The 17,254-nt window shown below is 38.2% G+C and overlaps 1 protein-coding gene across 2 annotated transcripts in view; it reads left to right on the top strand.

Annotated features, from left to right (window-relative positions):
• TPK1 (thiamin pyrophosphokinase 1) overlaps positions 1 to 17,254 on the top strand; it is a 302,576-nt gene that overhangs the window by 48,885 nt on the left and 236,437 nt on the right. The window contains exon 2 of one of the 2 annotated variants that reach the window (XM_058028031.1): positions 8,625 to 8,699. The exons of the other annotated variant lie outside the window; for it this stretch is intronic. Coding sequence (XP_057884014.1) covers positions 8,625 to 8,699 — 75 coding nt within the window. The remainder of the gene's footprint in view (positions 1 to 8,624; positions 8,700 to 17,254) is intronic. 2 annotated transcript variants of the gene reach the window in all.

Here is a 17,254-nt window from a genome sequence, read left to right on the forward strand (position 1 = left end):
TGCGAATCATTAAATGCGTATTACGTTTTGTTAATCCTGTAGAAAATATCTAAAGATATCTGTTGACCATAGAAATGGCACTGTACTGTTTGCTGAGCTGAATGTTTGCTGATGGGATTGTGCTTTGTACCCATTTGCCCAGAGAGACTCCTGACATCTGCCTGCTCTGCCTTGTGATTCCTTGAAGTCACCTTGCCCTTGCTGTGTGCAGATTGAGCTGACAGTATCGACTGCTGGTGGAGCTTGTATGCCTGGTTGTCTCCTTGGAAATAGAGACATACCAGATAACAAGTATTGTTAGTGTGATGTATTCAGACAGTGTTGATGCTGTGTTTTTAAAATGCATGGAGGGCATTACATTCGTCCTGACTATTACAGAGCGAGAAAGTGAACGCATCTCCTTGGTTTTCATTTAAGGTTGGAACTTCCTTGAATTATAATTGTTTAGATTTTCTCAAGATTTGCTTTCATTTTTACTTTGATGCAGATTTAAGCTCCAGTCTAATGGTCTGTGCCTAGAAGTTCTAAACACTAAAGTCAATTTTACCATAAGACTATCAATATTTTTATAGCAGGACTGTTTGTCTAATTCTTGTCTTATAAGGTCTTCCAACTGGTATCAAAAGGTGTCAAATGGGTTCTGTTTCAGATGATGACTTGCCTGTGAATAACAAAAAAAAGCATTTAGTATTTTTTTATAATGTAGTTGTAGTGAAAGTAATGTATTTTAAAAGTTCACCTTATGTGTGAAAGTTGTGTCTGATTCTGCAACCCTGGTGACTAGTCTTCTCATTCTGCACAGAATTCTTTCCTCCTGCTATTTCACTTCCTATTCATCACTTCAGCATCACCTGGCTATTTTTTTCATGCCACAGGATAAAACATATCTGAATAATATTGTAGATGTCTACTTGACTGTGCCTATACCAGAAATATCTCTTTTTTGGATTATTGGGTAATTTGAATCCAATCTTGAAAACTGTAAGAGTGTAAGTGAACAGGCAATAATATTTCAGCTAAACCAGTGACTGCTGCTTCCAGTTAATTCTGACCATTGCTGTGCTTGGCTGGAAATGAAAGTCCAGATTGCACAAGGTGCAGAATGATGGGTATGGTTTGGCCACATCCCTCGAGAAAAGGACGAGGGTGTGGGGCAAATCAAACCAAAGGCCTTGCAGTGGCACGTGGTGCATCTGCCAGTGTGTGCCTTGAAAAGCCTGTTTTATGGTTTGTGTACATTGCTGCCCCTCTCAAAGTGACTGGTTACTCCACTGTGTTTATTTTCAAATGAGAGTTGTTAATGGGACACAAGCATCATTTCCATGTATAATAGTAAGTGTGGTTAGGATTTCTATTTAAATAGCCAGTTCTCATGATTCAGTTGAGTTCTGTGTTGCCCTAGAGAGTTGAATCCTGCCATGAAGTTTCTTTGTGATGCTCGACAAGTTATCTAAAGCTGAAGATTCACTACTGGGAATTGTGTGACCTTATTCTGCTTGACCAGACTGAGATGTTTGACACATAAAGAGCAGAAGTCCAAGGTACTCAGAAATGCAGCTATAAACTATAGGACTTGGGATGAAAAGAAGCATCCCATCACACACTGAAATCAGAAATGCAGCTCTCACATTCTCCAGAGAAGCACCAGCATTAATTGAAAAATTTCATTGCAAGGCATGGCACCCTTCTTGGCACAGTGGTTGATGATGTGGGTAAATTATCCCATGTGTATGGCCATGTTTGTAACTTATTGTGAGAAATTAGTTGGTTTGAATTCATCCACATAAATTCTTGTAGAGTGCTCTCCAGAGGGTAACACATTGCAGCTTTTCAATAAGACTGTTTGCACAAATCCCCTCTTCTTCCTACTCTTCTTACTGGAATTTGCCTGGAGAATTAGGAGCTGCAAAATATTTAAAAATCAATAGAATTTACATGAAAAAATGAACACTAAGATGCATTGACAGGGATAACAGTGCCTTTGCACAAAAATCAGTTGTGTATGCATATTTGATTTATACATTCAAGAAGTTTGAGAACATGTTTGTTAGAGTCTGTGATCCTTTTACATAATTTGTGCAGGTTTATTATGGGAGTTGTCACTGTTATGAGGAAAATTAAATGGCTTGTTTGGAGGCTTGGGATTCAGTGTGGAAAAAAGCAGCTACGCAATGTTTTATAAGCAATGGCTATAATTAATACAGTAGTCTAAGCTTAACTGTTTCTCTGAATTAAAGCTGACAACTACCTTTTCAGCAAGAGCACAGATGGAGGAACTTGAAGTTTTACTATTTTCAGAGTAGTAGTTCTGCAGGAGTTGTGAAACTTTTAACATGTGAAATGTTTATATTTTATAGTGCTGATTTGGTCTGCATAATGGTCCTAGGAAATTATCCTTTTTTATAGTCCTTGGTATCTCAGCAGAGCACTGGGTTTCCCCATGAAAGAAAGCACTGTTGGGGGAAATCTTGGTTCAAGAAAGAGAAAAGCAGAATGAGGAGTGTTTTTGTATAAGGTACACTATTTGCTCTGTTCAAAGCGAGGTTTTAACCTAAAAGATAACCTTAGAAATAGCATCTTAGGGTATGATGTTAAGTGCTTTTTCGGGAGTTAAAAATGCTATATTTATAAATTTTTATTCAAGTCCCCCTTGCACCTTCCATACATGATAGGTAGTGTCAGATTGCCTCTTAAATTAAAAAAAATCTTAAGTTTAGAGCCAAATTTTGATGAGTATAAAATTACAAAAGTGTCATGTAAGTTAAACTGATCTTGCAGCATAAAATACAAATAAAAATTCAGAAGCCAAAAGCCATGTGGCTATTGGCATATTTACGTTAGTATTTTACTGTGGATGAAGAATATAATTTTGACGCAAGTTGCATGATCCTGCCTGTTTGCTGTGGTTTGCTTTATGTTGCAGGGTGGTTTTGGAATATGTAAACTAATTTCCTTTGGATAAAAATGTGCTGCAGGAGTGCACATAATGCTCTCCTACTGCTAATGGGTCTACAAAACCAGGCTAAACTTAACCTGAAGTAGCCTCCCTCTCCTCCTTTCTCCCAAAACGTGTGTGATGTGAATATCATACCTTCAGCACCAACAGTTTTGCTTTACAGACTGATTTTATTCTGCTATGCTACTTGCTAAGGTAGATCTACATACTACTCATAGTGAGCTGTCAAAGATATTAACTGATAAAATCAGTCTTGTCTTGTGAATCAGAAGCCAACTTTTAAGAAGTGCTATATCAGCAAGTAAATTAAGAATTGTATGTGTGTAGCGGGTAGGAAACTACTGTTGGGTTTTTCGATGTCTAAAAAACAAAAAGCAAAAAACCATGATGAAAGCCTTTCAGGAAATGAGGAATCCCCCTTAGTTTCTAACCAGTAATTTACTTCATTCTTGGTGGTGAGATTGTTCCATTTGAGTATGTTTGGGAAGTGGATGGTAGCTCTTCAAAAAGCCCTGAACTAAATGGTCCATTTCAATAAGAATTTTATCAGTTTTGAATTAACATTTGGAGACAGGTGCTTACTTGGCAGAAAATTGTGTTAATTTGGTGCTGATCCCCAAACTCCTTTGTTTTAGTTTGAAAACCCACGGTAATCTTGCTGTGGTGATCTGTAGCAACAGCCAGATCGATTGTCACTGTGGTTTTGTTATGTTTGCTGGTTTCATGAACTGCTTTCTCAAGGGCTTATTATGATAGGCTCCCAGTAAATCTGACTTACCTGGAATTCTTAGAATCACAATTTTGGTGTTAATTCTTGTGCAGCTGAAGGAACATCAACTGCCCAAAGAGCAGCCTCAGCCCTGTTTCTCTCTTGTCTTATCAGTCAGTTTTGAAGCTGTGAAAAACAACCTTGTCCCTTCCTACATACTCTGACATTTAAGTGGGCAGTGATTGTTCATTTAAAATTAATCTGATGGGTAGTAACTTTCTGAGTAACTTATGTTACTGGAAACCAATTTTTTTTTTTCAGAGACTGTTTATTTTTTGTTTTGTTTTTAATTTGGGTTTTTATTTCATTGTGGGTTTTTTGTTTGGCTATTTTTGTGGGGATTTTGGGGTTTTTTTGGTGTGGGTTTTTTGTTTGTTTTTGCTGTCCTGGTTTATTGACATATCATGGTGTATCTGTAGACTGATGTGAGAGCAGAAACATGAGCAGGAAGAAATTTTCAGTAAGATCATTCAGAGGTTTTTCTCTCAGATGCTGTTGTATATTTGGATGTCCACCTATATGATCAGGAATGTGTATAACTGTGTCTTTTCAATGGATCTTGATTAGCATCTTAGGTATTTAGGTATATTTCTATCAGTACACAAATTTTCTGGGAACCTGTAACCATCTTCCAACTTTCAGATCTGCCCCTATACTACCTGTCTCTTTCCTGCTTCTTCCTCAGCCCTGAACCTCCTTCTTTGTTGATGTTTCATAGAACACTGGAAAGGAGAGGAATGGCTCCTCTTCAGGCAAATAGTAAAATGTAAATACCAAAGAAACAAACCCAAAACATTAATTGTTTAGTGGAAGCCACTTTGGTGTGGCTGAAACTCTGAATTTGAAGTCATACTTTGTCAGCACCTTGAGGCATGCCTGTATCTTAGCACAGCATGTGCCCCCCATTGTGTATTCCCACTTGCATCATGTCATAAAGTCTGGGAATAGCAGTGGTCTTTACCAAAGGCCTCTTGTTTGAAGCATTGAAAGATTTTCCCCGCTTTAGAAAATTCAATGCCAACATCCTCGCAATATGCAGAAAAACTCTTTAGTGATATGATTCTAACACTGAAAGGAGGCAAAGCGGCATATATTAATTTATTGGCTACCAGAGTAAAGGTTGTCTTTAAAAATATGTGTTCCTTTTACCTATGCTTTGTGATGGACATACAGCCTTAAGACTGGCACGTGGCAAAGAGAAATCAATTAAAAATGCAAAATGATATTATAAATATAAAATAACTAGATAAATACAATATGATGGGGAGAAGCGAAGAAGGCTTTTAGAATAGCAAATCTATGCTCTAAAATATATTGGAATTGTTCAGAGTGAGTTACAATGTGCTAAAAAGTCACTGCATAGGCAGTGCATAGGCTATCAGGGATGTTCACAACACTTTTGATAAAAGCCCTTTTCAAAGCAAGAAAAGTTGCTTCTCATGCTTTACTTGAGAAGTTTCATTAAAGACGTACAGCTAAATAATTTTGGAAAGAAGAAAGAGAAAAAAGCTTTCAGGAAGGATGAGGTGATGATGCCAGTGTAGAAACTTGTAGGCATTGTTGATTGATTGATTAATGGACTGATTTGTAACTTAGGAAAGGTTTCCAACGGGAATAAAAGTGATCCAGCTTTATTCAAAGATTAGGATTTTCCAAGTCTGCTAGAAGATTATTTTTAGCTGTGTTTTTTCATGTAACTGCCTGTTCACATAGTTGTGCCCATGTTCATTCTTACTGAGTAAGTTATTCCTGTAAGACTGCAAGGTTTATAAGCATCAAATAGAAAAACAAGGGGAGGGGAGAATTTGGTTCCTTAAATGCAAGTAAAAGTTTCCTATAGTCATCTTCCTTTTCTGTAGGCCTGTACATCACAGGCCTTAATTCTTCTACAGGAGGTCTTTGACCATGGGACTTGACTCCATTTGTTCCCTGAGTTGATGTAAATATCAAGAATAAGCTGCAGGTTTTGTAGGGAGCAGTTTTTTCTGCTTTTGCTGCAGATGGTTGAATTTGCTCAGGCTGCAAGAGCTGCAAAAGTACGTAATGAAGAGAAAATTATACTAAAAATGGAAGAAACTATGCAAGAGAGAAACTTGTTCTGCCTTTAGCAAAAGGCTCACAAAAGTTTCTTCAGTGGAGATATCCATATCTGGGGATATTGCTGGTGATTTCTTGCTTACAGAAACCTCTTTCCCATTAGTCCAAACAGAGCACAATGTCAGTAAGAGTTGGGTCAGGCTGCTAATTATCTTTGTGAAAAATAGATGGGTAGACAGTCCAGGAGATATGTGTCCTAATTTTATGAGGGCTTTTAAAGATAAATGGCCTTGAAGTAGATTTGTTTTCAAATGAATAGCCAGTAGAGTGTTCAGAGCAGCACTGTTCAGAGCAGTGGCACAGTGAGTTCTCATCAGTTTTTCTCAGAGTGATGAATGTTGCATATTCTGTCTGTTGACATGGTCTTTGCCATCAGATGTCCCAATATATTAATAGTTTTTAGGGCAATGGTTGTAAATTATTGCAGCCCAATTTTATTACTGTTTTACATCTACTGAGGACTGAGCCTCGTGTGCAGCTTTGTATTAACTCAGCAGGCACCATTAAAATATTGACATTTAGGCTCATTTTGTCAGCATTAATCATACCATTAATCATAGCATTTTATCATGCCTTAATTGTATGAAATGATTGGTTTGAAATGACTGGAGTGTTCACTTCTCTAAAAGCAGGTAAAACAATAATTTCCATTTCTCTACTTTTTCGGCCTATAACTGCCCTTCAAAAAACCCAAACAACAATGAACCCTAAAGACATAACTCCCTCCATTTCCTACCTCTTGTATGCTGTGGGCATCTGCTTGTTGACTTTGCAACAGCTGAACATGTAGACCCAGCATCTCTTATGGGCCTCACTGGAAGCTCTTGGAAGTGTCATCTCTGAAAATCAACCTCTGAAATCTCAGTGTAGACACCTGCAGCCAGGTCTTGGCTTCAGAAATGTACCCTAATATATATAACAAGAGTACTTCTGATGTGCAAAAAGAAAAGCTGAAATCGTATGCTGAAATGGTTTAAGGGTTTAAAACAGGCACAGAAATGCCTTTTGTGATTCACCAGCAAGAATAGGCTTACAGCACCTGTTGCCTGCTTTGTATTACTGTACCAGTAACAGAAACTGTGATATTTGCTGGCTCTTTTCAATGAAGAGCATCACTAGATGATTATGTTTAATACAAGGAGTTGGCAGCCTTTCTCACTTAACAATCATTAGGAGATCTGCTGCTGAGGTCCCATTTTGTGAGGCAGCTGGAAATTGGCACTTAGTTTGAATGTATTGTTTTCTACCTTTCTCTTAAAGTTCAAGGACAAGGCAAAACTGTGCACAGGGAAAACTTTTCTCACTTTTCCTTTGTTTACTTGGTCTTTCCACCTCTCCCTATGAAAATTTATTCCCCTATATATACATGGATTAAATGGAAGTGAGGACAATGTCAGCAAAGATGGAAGCAGAAGGCTTGAGGGAGGGTATTTGAAAGCGCCAGGCTATGATAATCATGTAGAATTTTCACTGGAGTAAAAATCATCTAGGTCTTAATTTCTATTTCTCTTGCTACTTATGAAGGAGGACAATACTGTTACTTCTGTTTTAGGAAACTGAAGCCTCAAATGGGTCAGTGGGGAGGGTAACCCTAAATCACTCAAAGGGAAAGGTGCAGAAGAGGCAGAATAGTGGTATCCCAGTCTGCTAACCTCCACTTTGTTCTCCTAATCACACATTTAAATAATTATTTTAAAGACTGCCCCTTCCAACTCCCATTCCTACATGTTCCTTCAACTTCAGCATTTTGACCAGCTGTATTTTCCTTGATAACATGATATGGCTTAGGCCACAGGCTTCTACTGTGGCCTTCTGCCTCCTGCTATACTGGATCTTCTCAAAAGACTTTCTAGTGATAGAGGATTTCTTTTTTCAATTATAGTTGCTTCACATGACCAAATATTATTCATTAACTTGATTGTCTAAGGATATCAAGCTCCAGGGGAAACTTGTATTCCTATATGATTGGCAAGATAATTAGGAAGTGAAATAATGCAAATCCCACTTCAGGCAGCCGCCAAAGATTTACGTATTTACTCTTGGAATTCAAAGTTTGTCATATCATACATCCTTCCTTTCTTTTAAGGCTTTTCTAACTGCAGGTTTATTTTCGACCTTCAGCATGCACGTTTGCAGGGACAGGAGGCTTTATGAGCTCAATCAAGTTGGGCTGGTAAATCCACTGAGGTTTTTAGTCTACAGTATCACCTAGATAACACAGGCTAAAGTACACTTTTGCTTTTACTAGCTTTTGATTTTTAGCTCCTGGGTCACGGACTTTCATTCTTTGTTTGTAGAGTATCTACCACAATTAGAGCTTGTACATGATAAGAAAACACAGGCACAGAAGCCACCGAGGGCAGCCAGAGTTCTGCATCCTCCAGGAGGGTGGAATATTGGGTATAGGTTAGAGACATCTCATATGGAGTCTCCTCCAGCCTTCCCCATTAACAGAGACCAGGGTAAGCCCATATCAGTACTTGCTGCATCCAGGCAGGAGTAGCAAGTGGGAGATGAAATGAGAGAGCTGTATAGATGTGGGGTCCTGTTGAGGATGCCCTTCGGTAAGTAAAAGTCACTTATAAATTAAGCATGTAGCAAAACCCCACCTAGTAAAAGGTATCTTATGAAGTTCTGACAGTTTTTCAATCTGGCAGTGGTAAAACCTGAGAAGCAATGATATTAGTGGAGTTACTCTGATGTGGTTGGACAAAAATGCATCTGGCAAAAAAAAAATTTAAAAAAAAGGACAAAAAAAAAAATCAATATTCTTGCTAATGAGAGCCAACATTTATCTTACAGGGAACCTGAAGTTTTGCCTTCTGATTCTGAACCAGCCTTTGAACAAAGGTCATTTCCATTGTCTGTGGAACAGAGGTAATAATAACTTACATACATCTTCATTTGCTTATTTTCTTAGCTGTTACCCAGCTAATGTACTTCGTGTCTGTTGAATTGCAGTGTGGTGATTTACTTTTTACTAGAGCAGCCTTCTGGTGAGGGTGTGAACTGGCAGAGTATGTCCCTTGTTGCTGAATGCAGCAAATGAGCTGATTATGCAAATTCTGCCTCCCTGCATTGCACACGTCAGAGGGAACTTTGTGCACTGATCTGTGTAAGACTGTAGCTTTTCAGAGGCTTCTTAGGAACAATCATTGTTTTGCTGACAAAGTGTAGCAGATCAGTGGTGCATTGAAGAGTCTGGAAGTGAGCACTTCTTTAAAGGTCATCAGTGAAAAGTGTTAAATTTAATCAAAATAAAATGAACCGTGTCGATACTAAGTTGTGAAAGCGGTGGGGAATTTGCGTGCTTGTCAGAAATATGCAAATCAGATTTCACTACTCCTTTGTTAAATATGCACAGTGCTAATCATCATCTCTGGTATGATAGCTTCAGATTTGCTGACATTTTGTGGAGATATGTAAATCTTTACAAGCTTGGAGCTATTAATTCCTCCATGCAGGAACGTAGTCCTTCAGAAGCTTTCTGAAAAGCCACAGGAACTGTCTCTAACTTACTCCCAGGATGGGAACCTTGCAGAGAGATTCCTCTTAACTGACTGGAGCAGATAGAGCTATTTGGTTGCACTATAGGCAGAAGGGCTGGCAGGGGGTAGCTGTGCAGTTAAAAGGAATTGAAATAAGGGATGAAGTGAGCAGGATATAGTCGCAGTACTTAATTCCAGTAAGCCCAAATTAAGTACCCATATAGCCAGAGGAGTGATAAAAAAAGGAAGATAGTTGTACAAAATGATTCAAAGCATCTGAACAAGTGCTGTACCCCAAACAGACTCACTTTCATTTGCATAATCAGCAAGAAAGTAACAAGCACTCAGTGGAAGGGCTGTCCAGTTATTTTATAGATGTGATTCTACATAATTTTTTTTTCATTTAAAAAGATGCACTGAAACACCTGCTTTGTATTAAATGGACAAGGAGTGAAGCATTTGATCTTATTTCTATGTCCCACCTTTCCTGTTTTCAAGATTGGGGTTAAAAAAAGAGCCAGTGAACCAGACATGCACAGTTTCTGAATGGCAGTATTTAGTGCCTTGTAGTACCTTGCCTGTGTTTCTTTAGTACTGTATTTCGTTGATCAAACTTTTGCTTTGTCTGTCCTTTAGAATATTAAGTCTTTAAAGTTGTTTTTTTTTAAACTTTAAGTCTTCCTCATTTGCTCAAACCATGGGGCATGGTATTCTTACTGTAACACTAATGAGCCTTTAAACTGTAGTGCTTCTGTAAAAGGTTGAAGTAAGAAGCTGAATAAAGTCAAGTAGGCCAAAGACTGGCTAATTCAAAGCTACCTCAATGGGTTCCTGCTCTCTGAGCATAACTGTTTTGAAAGTGATCACTGGTGCTGTAAACAGTTTTCCAAAGAGTTTGTGGGAGGAGCAGAAGTCCTAATTAAGCTATTAAGACTTTTGCTGGGAGATTACTTTAAGAAATATGTGGATATTTTCTAAGTAAAATGACAGATGTAGGTGGTTAGGTAGTAAACATGAAATGTTTTTCTTCAAAGCATCTCAGCTGCAGCAAACCTTAGTGAACCCAGGACAAGGTTTTGGTAATGCCTGGCTTACAGTGCTAGTGGACTACTTTAGGTATCAGCAGTTGTCTGGATGCTGCTTCTGGAGGAGGGATTGTTAGCACAGGGACTGTTGCAGGACTACAAGAACCTGGAGTTTGGTATGTGAACTGAAAGCAGTTCTGAGGGATTCATCCTTAGGAACAGTGCTTGATGACCAGCTGTTTATGCTTGAGATATCATAAAGGAGAGATGAGGAGGAAATAATGGGGCTGTTAATCCACAGAATATTGCTAGCTACACAAACTTGGGGAGAAAGGGAGAGAAAAATGCAAAGGAAAAATAAGATATTGTCCCACTTCTCTGAGTTACAGGAATCTTGTGTTGTTATACTCAGTACAGAATGCTGAAATGTGTTATTTTCAAGTAGTTTGGTCCTATTGTCCTGGTTTAGGGCAAATTTGGGAGGAAAGCAAATGAAACAAGCATCATAAAGTTACCCTATGACAACCATCAAAATAACTTCTTTTGTTAGTCATGTCAGTTTATTGTCAAGTAAAAAGTGATGTGATGTGAGATGTCCTAAGTTTAAAAAAAAAATCACATCAATAAGTGTCTATTCTAGGCTAAAATTATCCCAGGTGTAACTCCTCTTGACCTTGAGAAAAAGTGGTTACAGCTAATTAACCTTTGTCTTATTACACACATTTATGAAATCTATTTTTACTGACATACTTTCTGAAGAACTATTTCAGTCAGTACAAGTTTGCATGAACTTCCTGCTTTGTGAAGGACACTAAAATCAGATTTCATCACTTGCAAGAGACCTCTTTTACCATTCTTGCCATACAAGCTGGATAAGTGACAATAGTGAAGGAGTACAAGCTAAGGACTATATGATTTTAGTCTATTATATATCATGACTGTAGTGAATCAGTCTAGAATATATTCACTTGTTAGGTGTTTGGTACAGTCATGCAGTACTAGTGCTGTCCTAAAAGCAGGATGGAGGAAATGCTGGAGGAGGGACAGTTGCAAAAGCAGGATGAAGACTAATATGGCAGACAACACTGGTTGTTCCCTGAAGGATTTATTGGGCTGCGTATTGTGAGAAGGGGAAAAACCAAATGGCAAGAGAAATTGAAGAGAATAGATTAGTAAAAGGGAATAGGAGGTAATGTGGAAAATATGTCAAAGAGTCAGGACCCTGCTTTTCTCAAAGCTGCACATTTTCTGTCTGTGAGTTTTCTATATGGAAGACTAGATCCAGTAGGCCTTACCTTAACAACACTGTCATGCATGCTAAATCCCTGCTTATGCAAAGTTTCTATCTCCTGGTTTGAATCCTATTTAATAAAAAAAGTATGGTTGTGAAAAAAAATCCAGTTTGAATTAGTCTCTGGGGCTACTTCTTAAGTGATTTCAAATGTAAATATATCTTTCACAGAATTGACTGTGAGTTGAAAGTCTGAAGCTGTCTTTATGTTAAGTTTGAAAAGTACAAAAGCCCAGGTTTTAGTGGCTGAAAACAGAATGGGCTTTCTGGGGAGTAAATGAAAGTTCCTGAGACTTTGATTCTGCTTTTAAAAATCTCTTTAATCAGAAATGCAATGACTTACTTATGCCAAGAATTACAGCTATGTCTAGTGCTGAGTGCTCTGACTTTTTGATGTCTCCCTAGGGAAGAGGCAGAATTATTGAAGTGCTGAGAAATCACCTCAGTGAAATTTGTCTTAAGTTCAGGATCTGAAAATTGTTTCTTGTTTCTGAAAACATTACCCCTACAATGTAATGCTACTCAAATGATCCAAAATCTCCTTATGTCTCTGCTTTATGATAGGATGTTAAATGGCTGTGCATTGCAGAGTGCTTTCCACTCTTAAATGTTGACAATGACAGCTCTAAAGAACAAGGAGTTATGCTCTGGAAAATAAGATTATTATTATTTAAAAAGTCAGAGTGAAATGACAACATTCCATAGCAACCTGATGATGTTGGGCTTTACAGTAGGAAAATGTGTCCATATGTATTTTTTAGTTCTCACAATGGTTGTCATACATTGGCCACTGTGCCTTCCTCAAAAGGATTGTGATTTCTTTCCACAAATAAATACTTTCCATGAAAGCTTTTCATCAAACAAAACATGTTGAACAACTTCAAATATTAGCCATTCTTACTACCAAATGTCCTTGGCTAATGTATTACAATAAGCTACCATCATCCCTTTGGAAGGGGCTGACTGAATCCTGACTTGTGGGAGGTGTGTTTAATGTTGGACAAGTCAATAGAAAGGAGACATCTATGAAACCAGGCTGCAAAAATATCCTTCAGGTGCACATCCCTAAACAGTCCCTTCCCTAGACAATTCTTTCCAGCGAAGGAATTTGGGGTCTATCTGTGTCATCTTGTGCTGCTCTACAGACAACATGACATATGCATGACCAGCCACTTCATATGCATAGTGTATGGGCGTTTCATGTCACCTTGTAGATCATGAAAAGGGAGGAGCTCCAGAAATAGGAATGTTGCTCACCCTGGAGGCTCCAGCTCTATATTGTGTGTGAGGTCTATCTAGTGAGATAACAGAAAGTATTCTTTTATGTCAGCAGTGTAGTAAGTCAAATCCAAATGCTGTTAGTGTCTTCAAATGGTATTTTCTTAGACTATTTATATTGTGATGGCTTATCCATAAACTGAGTTTTCCCTATTAATACCCATATTGCAACTGCTCAATCAAAGCAACTGTTGCATTCCAAATCCTCTGTTGAATGTCAGGCAACTTTCCTGTCAAGGCCAGCCTACTCTTTGGTGAAAATGCCAATAATGAATGGTTAGTGAGCACCTAGAGGTGACTGTGCATTACCAAATATCTCTCCTAACTAAACAATCAGATCAGAAAAGGTGCTGATTTGTATGAATGATTTCCAAGTCACCTGTCTTTGAATGCCACATGCTGCCATACATTCTGTGTTCCATATGCTTTTGTCTGCAGTGATTGATATATAATTGGTGATTTATATTTTGAATGTCTTCAGTTGAGGTTTAAGAGGGAAGTAAGATATAAGTAGCAATACAAAGTCCAGGTATCAGTTCAGATGTACAGAGGGGAAGTTGGAAAAGTTTTAATGTCTGAAGAAAAGATATTGTAGTAATAAGAGGAGGGGGAAGTAACCTGACTTTCCCTGGTACTATTTTTTTCTTCTGTATGACTAATACCTTTTCCTTTAGTCTTTAGGAGTTGAACTCACCTACACTTCCAGAATTATTAGTATGTGCAGCCATTCACTTGCCCTTTTACCTGTCATCCAATGAGCTTGCCTTGTTGGCATATGGTGAGCTTTTTTCTCGCCTTTTATTTTCATTTCTAGCTGAACTTGCTTGTAATATATCTCAAATTTGTACTGGACCCAGAATTGGCAGTTGGCATAAAACTTGAGGGAATTCAGAGCAGCTACTATTAATAAATAGGAAAATGTTCATAAAAATGGTGATTGGGATGTCACATGGACCTGTATGCTTTATTGCACTTCCTAGCAGGCATCCAGACTAGCAGTAACTCTTACTGCTGGCCTCAGCTAAACTACTCTGTTCTCCACTGAGAGCAGAGGGACTCTGCTCTATTGGACTTCTGAAATGTCAATATGAAGTTCATTTTTCCATATTTGAATCAAAACAGGAATATAATTTCTAGTTTGTATTTAATAAATTTGATGTTCTGTGACACTTAATTTAGGTTTAAACAACACTTTGTTATGGTGATGTGCCTGTTGTCGGATTGCATGCGAGTTAGGTCCTTCAGCTACAGGAGTCTGAGAGAAGTTATTTCAAGTGTTCTTAAGGGTAGGGAATCTATGATATGCTTTAGGAACAAGAAAATCTGGCCCTCTCTAGGACATGCCTTAAGCTTGGACGTGAACCACAGAATCATTTGGAAAAGACCTCTGAGATCACAGAGTCCAGCCTTTGATTGATCACCACCTGTCACATGGCACTATGTGCCACATCCAGTTGTTTCTTGAACATCTCCAGGGACTGTGACCTTACCGCTTCCCTGGGCAGCCCATTCCAGTATTTAACAACCCTTTTAGTGAAGAAATTCCTGCTGATGTCCAGCCTGCACCTTCCCTGGAGCTGTTGGAGGTTGCATCCTCTTATCTGGTGACTTGTTACCTGGGGAAAGAGGCTGATCTTCACCTGGCTCCAACCTGCTTTTGGGCAGCTGTAAAGAGGGATGAGGTCTCCCCTGAGCCTCCTTTCCTCCAGGCTGAACAGCACCAGCTCCCTCAACTGCTCCTCACAGGGCTTGTGTTCCAGACACTTCCCCAACCTTGTAGCCCTTCTTTGGACATGCTGCAGCACCTCTTTTCAAATGAGACAAGGCAAAACTAGACACAGGACTCAAGGTGTGAAGTAAGGTCTGGATCTTAGGATATGCAGTAGTTTGCACTAGAAGGGATTTTGGGAAGAGAGCTTTTGTAGACTGTGCTTTGCCTATGACTCTGTATAAGTTTGATATCAACCAGATTTTCAGTGGTGAACTGAAAGCTTAAATTTATCTTTAGAAAACAAAGCTTAAAACTCCAGAAATATGATAAAATTATTCTATTTGTGACATATATATTGTTAGTGCCTTTCTGGTTTGGAATTTGGGATCTTGAGCAACATAGGTTAGGTGTGTGGACAATTTAAAAGGTAGGTGTTTTTTGAGAACTTTTAGATAGTTATTGGCAAAGCTGAGGACAGAGCTGATCTTCTAGGCCTTTTGCATGGATCAAGTTCCTTCACCGTAGTAGAAGCTGTGACAGAATGAGGTCTCTAGATAAATTTTGAGACATAGTCAGCTGAATATGCTTTGTTGTTGATTTTAATTCTGTGCAAATCCAGCAGCAGGAAATTCTGAGATCTAAAACAATTTTTTTATTTGTTTTATGGATTTGAGATTTTGTTTGAAAATTAAAAAAAAAAAAATAGAGTAATTAAGATTCCCCTCTGTGATGCTTTGAAAAACCAAACCCCGCTGAGCTGAAGTTCAGAGTAACAGAACAATAGAGAATTACTTTGAAGTACTAGTGAGAAGCATAACAGATGATTACAGCACAAGGGAAAAATGGGAGGTTATTACAGTGCCTTTTCTATGAAGCCAGGATGCAAATCCCATTAGGGGAGTTCTATTGTTACAAGATTTGCTGTATGGAGGGCTTTGATAGCATCGTGCTATATATCTGGTTACCCTGATGTTTCCCAGAGGACTGTTGAAAGAAGGAGCTTTGGAAAATACTGTCAGGAGAGTGCATCGGAGCACCCCAAGCAGAAAGAGAAGCACGAGACAATAGGCAAAAAAGATTATTCATGACTCGTTTTGTTAGTGATTCAAGAAGAGCAATGTCCTGGGAATGAACTTGAGGAGCAGAGGTGAATGCATGAGGTTAGCATAAGTAAGGCCTGTGTCAGAAAAGAGCAGGTTTTTAATCCCATGAAAGGAACTCCTGGATTTTCACTGCCTCAAGCTACACAGAGAAAAAGTACATAAAAACATTGTTTCTCTGGGAGTTACTACAGGGCAAAAGTATTATTTTCACAGCTAGAGCTTAGCATGAATCCATTACTAGGGTGAAGTGTTAAGGTCTTGTAAAATATGGATGTTATCTAGGGTTGTCTGTGTCAGGGTCTTCTCACTGGCTCTGATGGCCTTTGGATCAAACCATTGTTTTATAGTCTTCCTTTTTCTCTTACTCCTGGGTTGCCTTAGGGCAGAAAAACATTTTTTTAATAATAAGGAAATATAAAAAAAAAGGAAAACAAAAGAAAAAAAAGTCCCAAGAAGCCCACGGTGGTACAAGTGGCTCACCTTGATCCAGTGGTGATTTCAAATGGTGAGTGCTTTTTAAAAGTGGATTTTTTCTTTTTTATTTGCCTGGGTCATGTTGTATTTCCAGATTTTAAAAAAATAAAAGTTTTTATTTTTTTATTACCCTGACTGCAATTATGAGTAACTCACCCAGTGAACAGTTTAACTCTTCTGTAATATGTTGAGACTATGCTAGTATTTATTAGCTACTTAACTGATGGAGTGCATCCTTCACTGTGTTCAGTGCCTGAAGGGACAGCAGTAGTTTGAGAAAATGGATGCTGGACTGCTGATTTTCTCATTTGAATGGTATTGCATGCTGTCTTGCTCACCCATATTATCAAGTATTAAAATTGAACTGTAAATTCATATAGTCATAAAATAGATATCTTTTTCTGCTCTACTCATTGTCTCTTCTCTTTTGTAAAGTAGGCTGTTTTGTCAAATTTCAGCGTTATATGAATGTGCTATTAAAACAATCTGTGCATTTACATTTATAAAACAGCATAGTAGGATTATTTTATTTAATGTGTAATTGGTTAGATGTTAGCCAAAAATGTAGCACATAGAAGTGGAACAAGTATTGTGGCTTGTTAATGTTAGCATCATTTTTTCTTGCAAGTTAACAATTCTTCATCTGATACTCTGAAAAGACAATGGTGATGTATATCAGCCTATCTTTAGTTTCATGTACAGTGAATCACATTGGAAAAGAAGCAAAACATTGTCATAGGTTTTTCGTTGGGGAAAATTCCACTGACCTCAGAAATAATGGGGACAAACTATAATTTTTAGGGGTGTTTTATTATCATCTTCCATTGTTGGAAGCTATATGACTAGCACAGCCTGATGTATAAGCTCTTGATATCAATATTCCCTCAATTACTTTGAATTAATTTGGTTCGCACCTCCATAAAATTGTTTCTTTAAAGAGGGCCTCCCTCTATTTTCACTGAAATAAACCTTAATGTTAAATTGGATGTCCTGGATAAGTTGTAACCACAAGAATCAATGTTGGTTCAATGTCAGCATCATTAGCACTGAAATAATTTGGTA

Source organism: Melospiza georgiana, chromosome 1, assembly GCF_028018845.1.
Source record: "Melospiza georgiana isolate bMelGeo1 chromosome 1, bMelGeo1.pri, whole genome shotgun sequence".
NCBI lineage: Eukaryota > Metazoa > Chordata > Aves > Passeriformes > Passerellidae > Melospiza > Melospiza georgiana.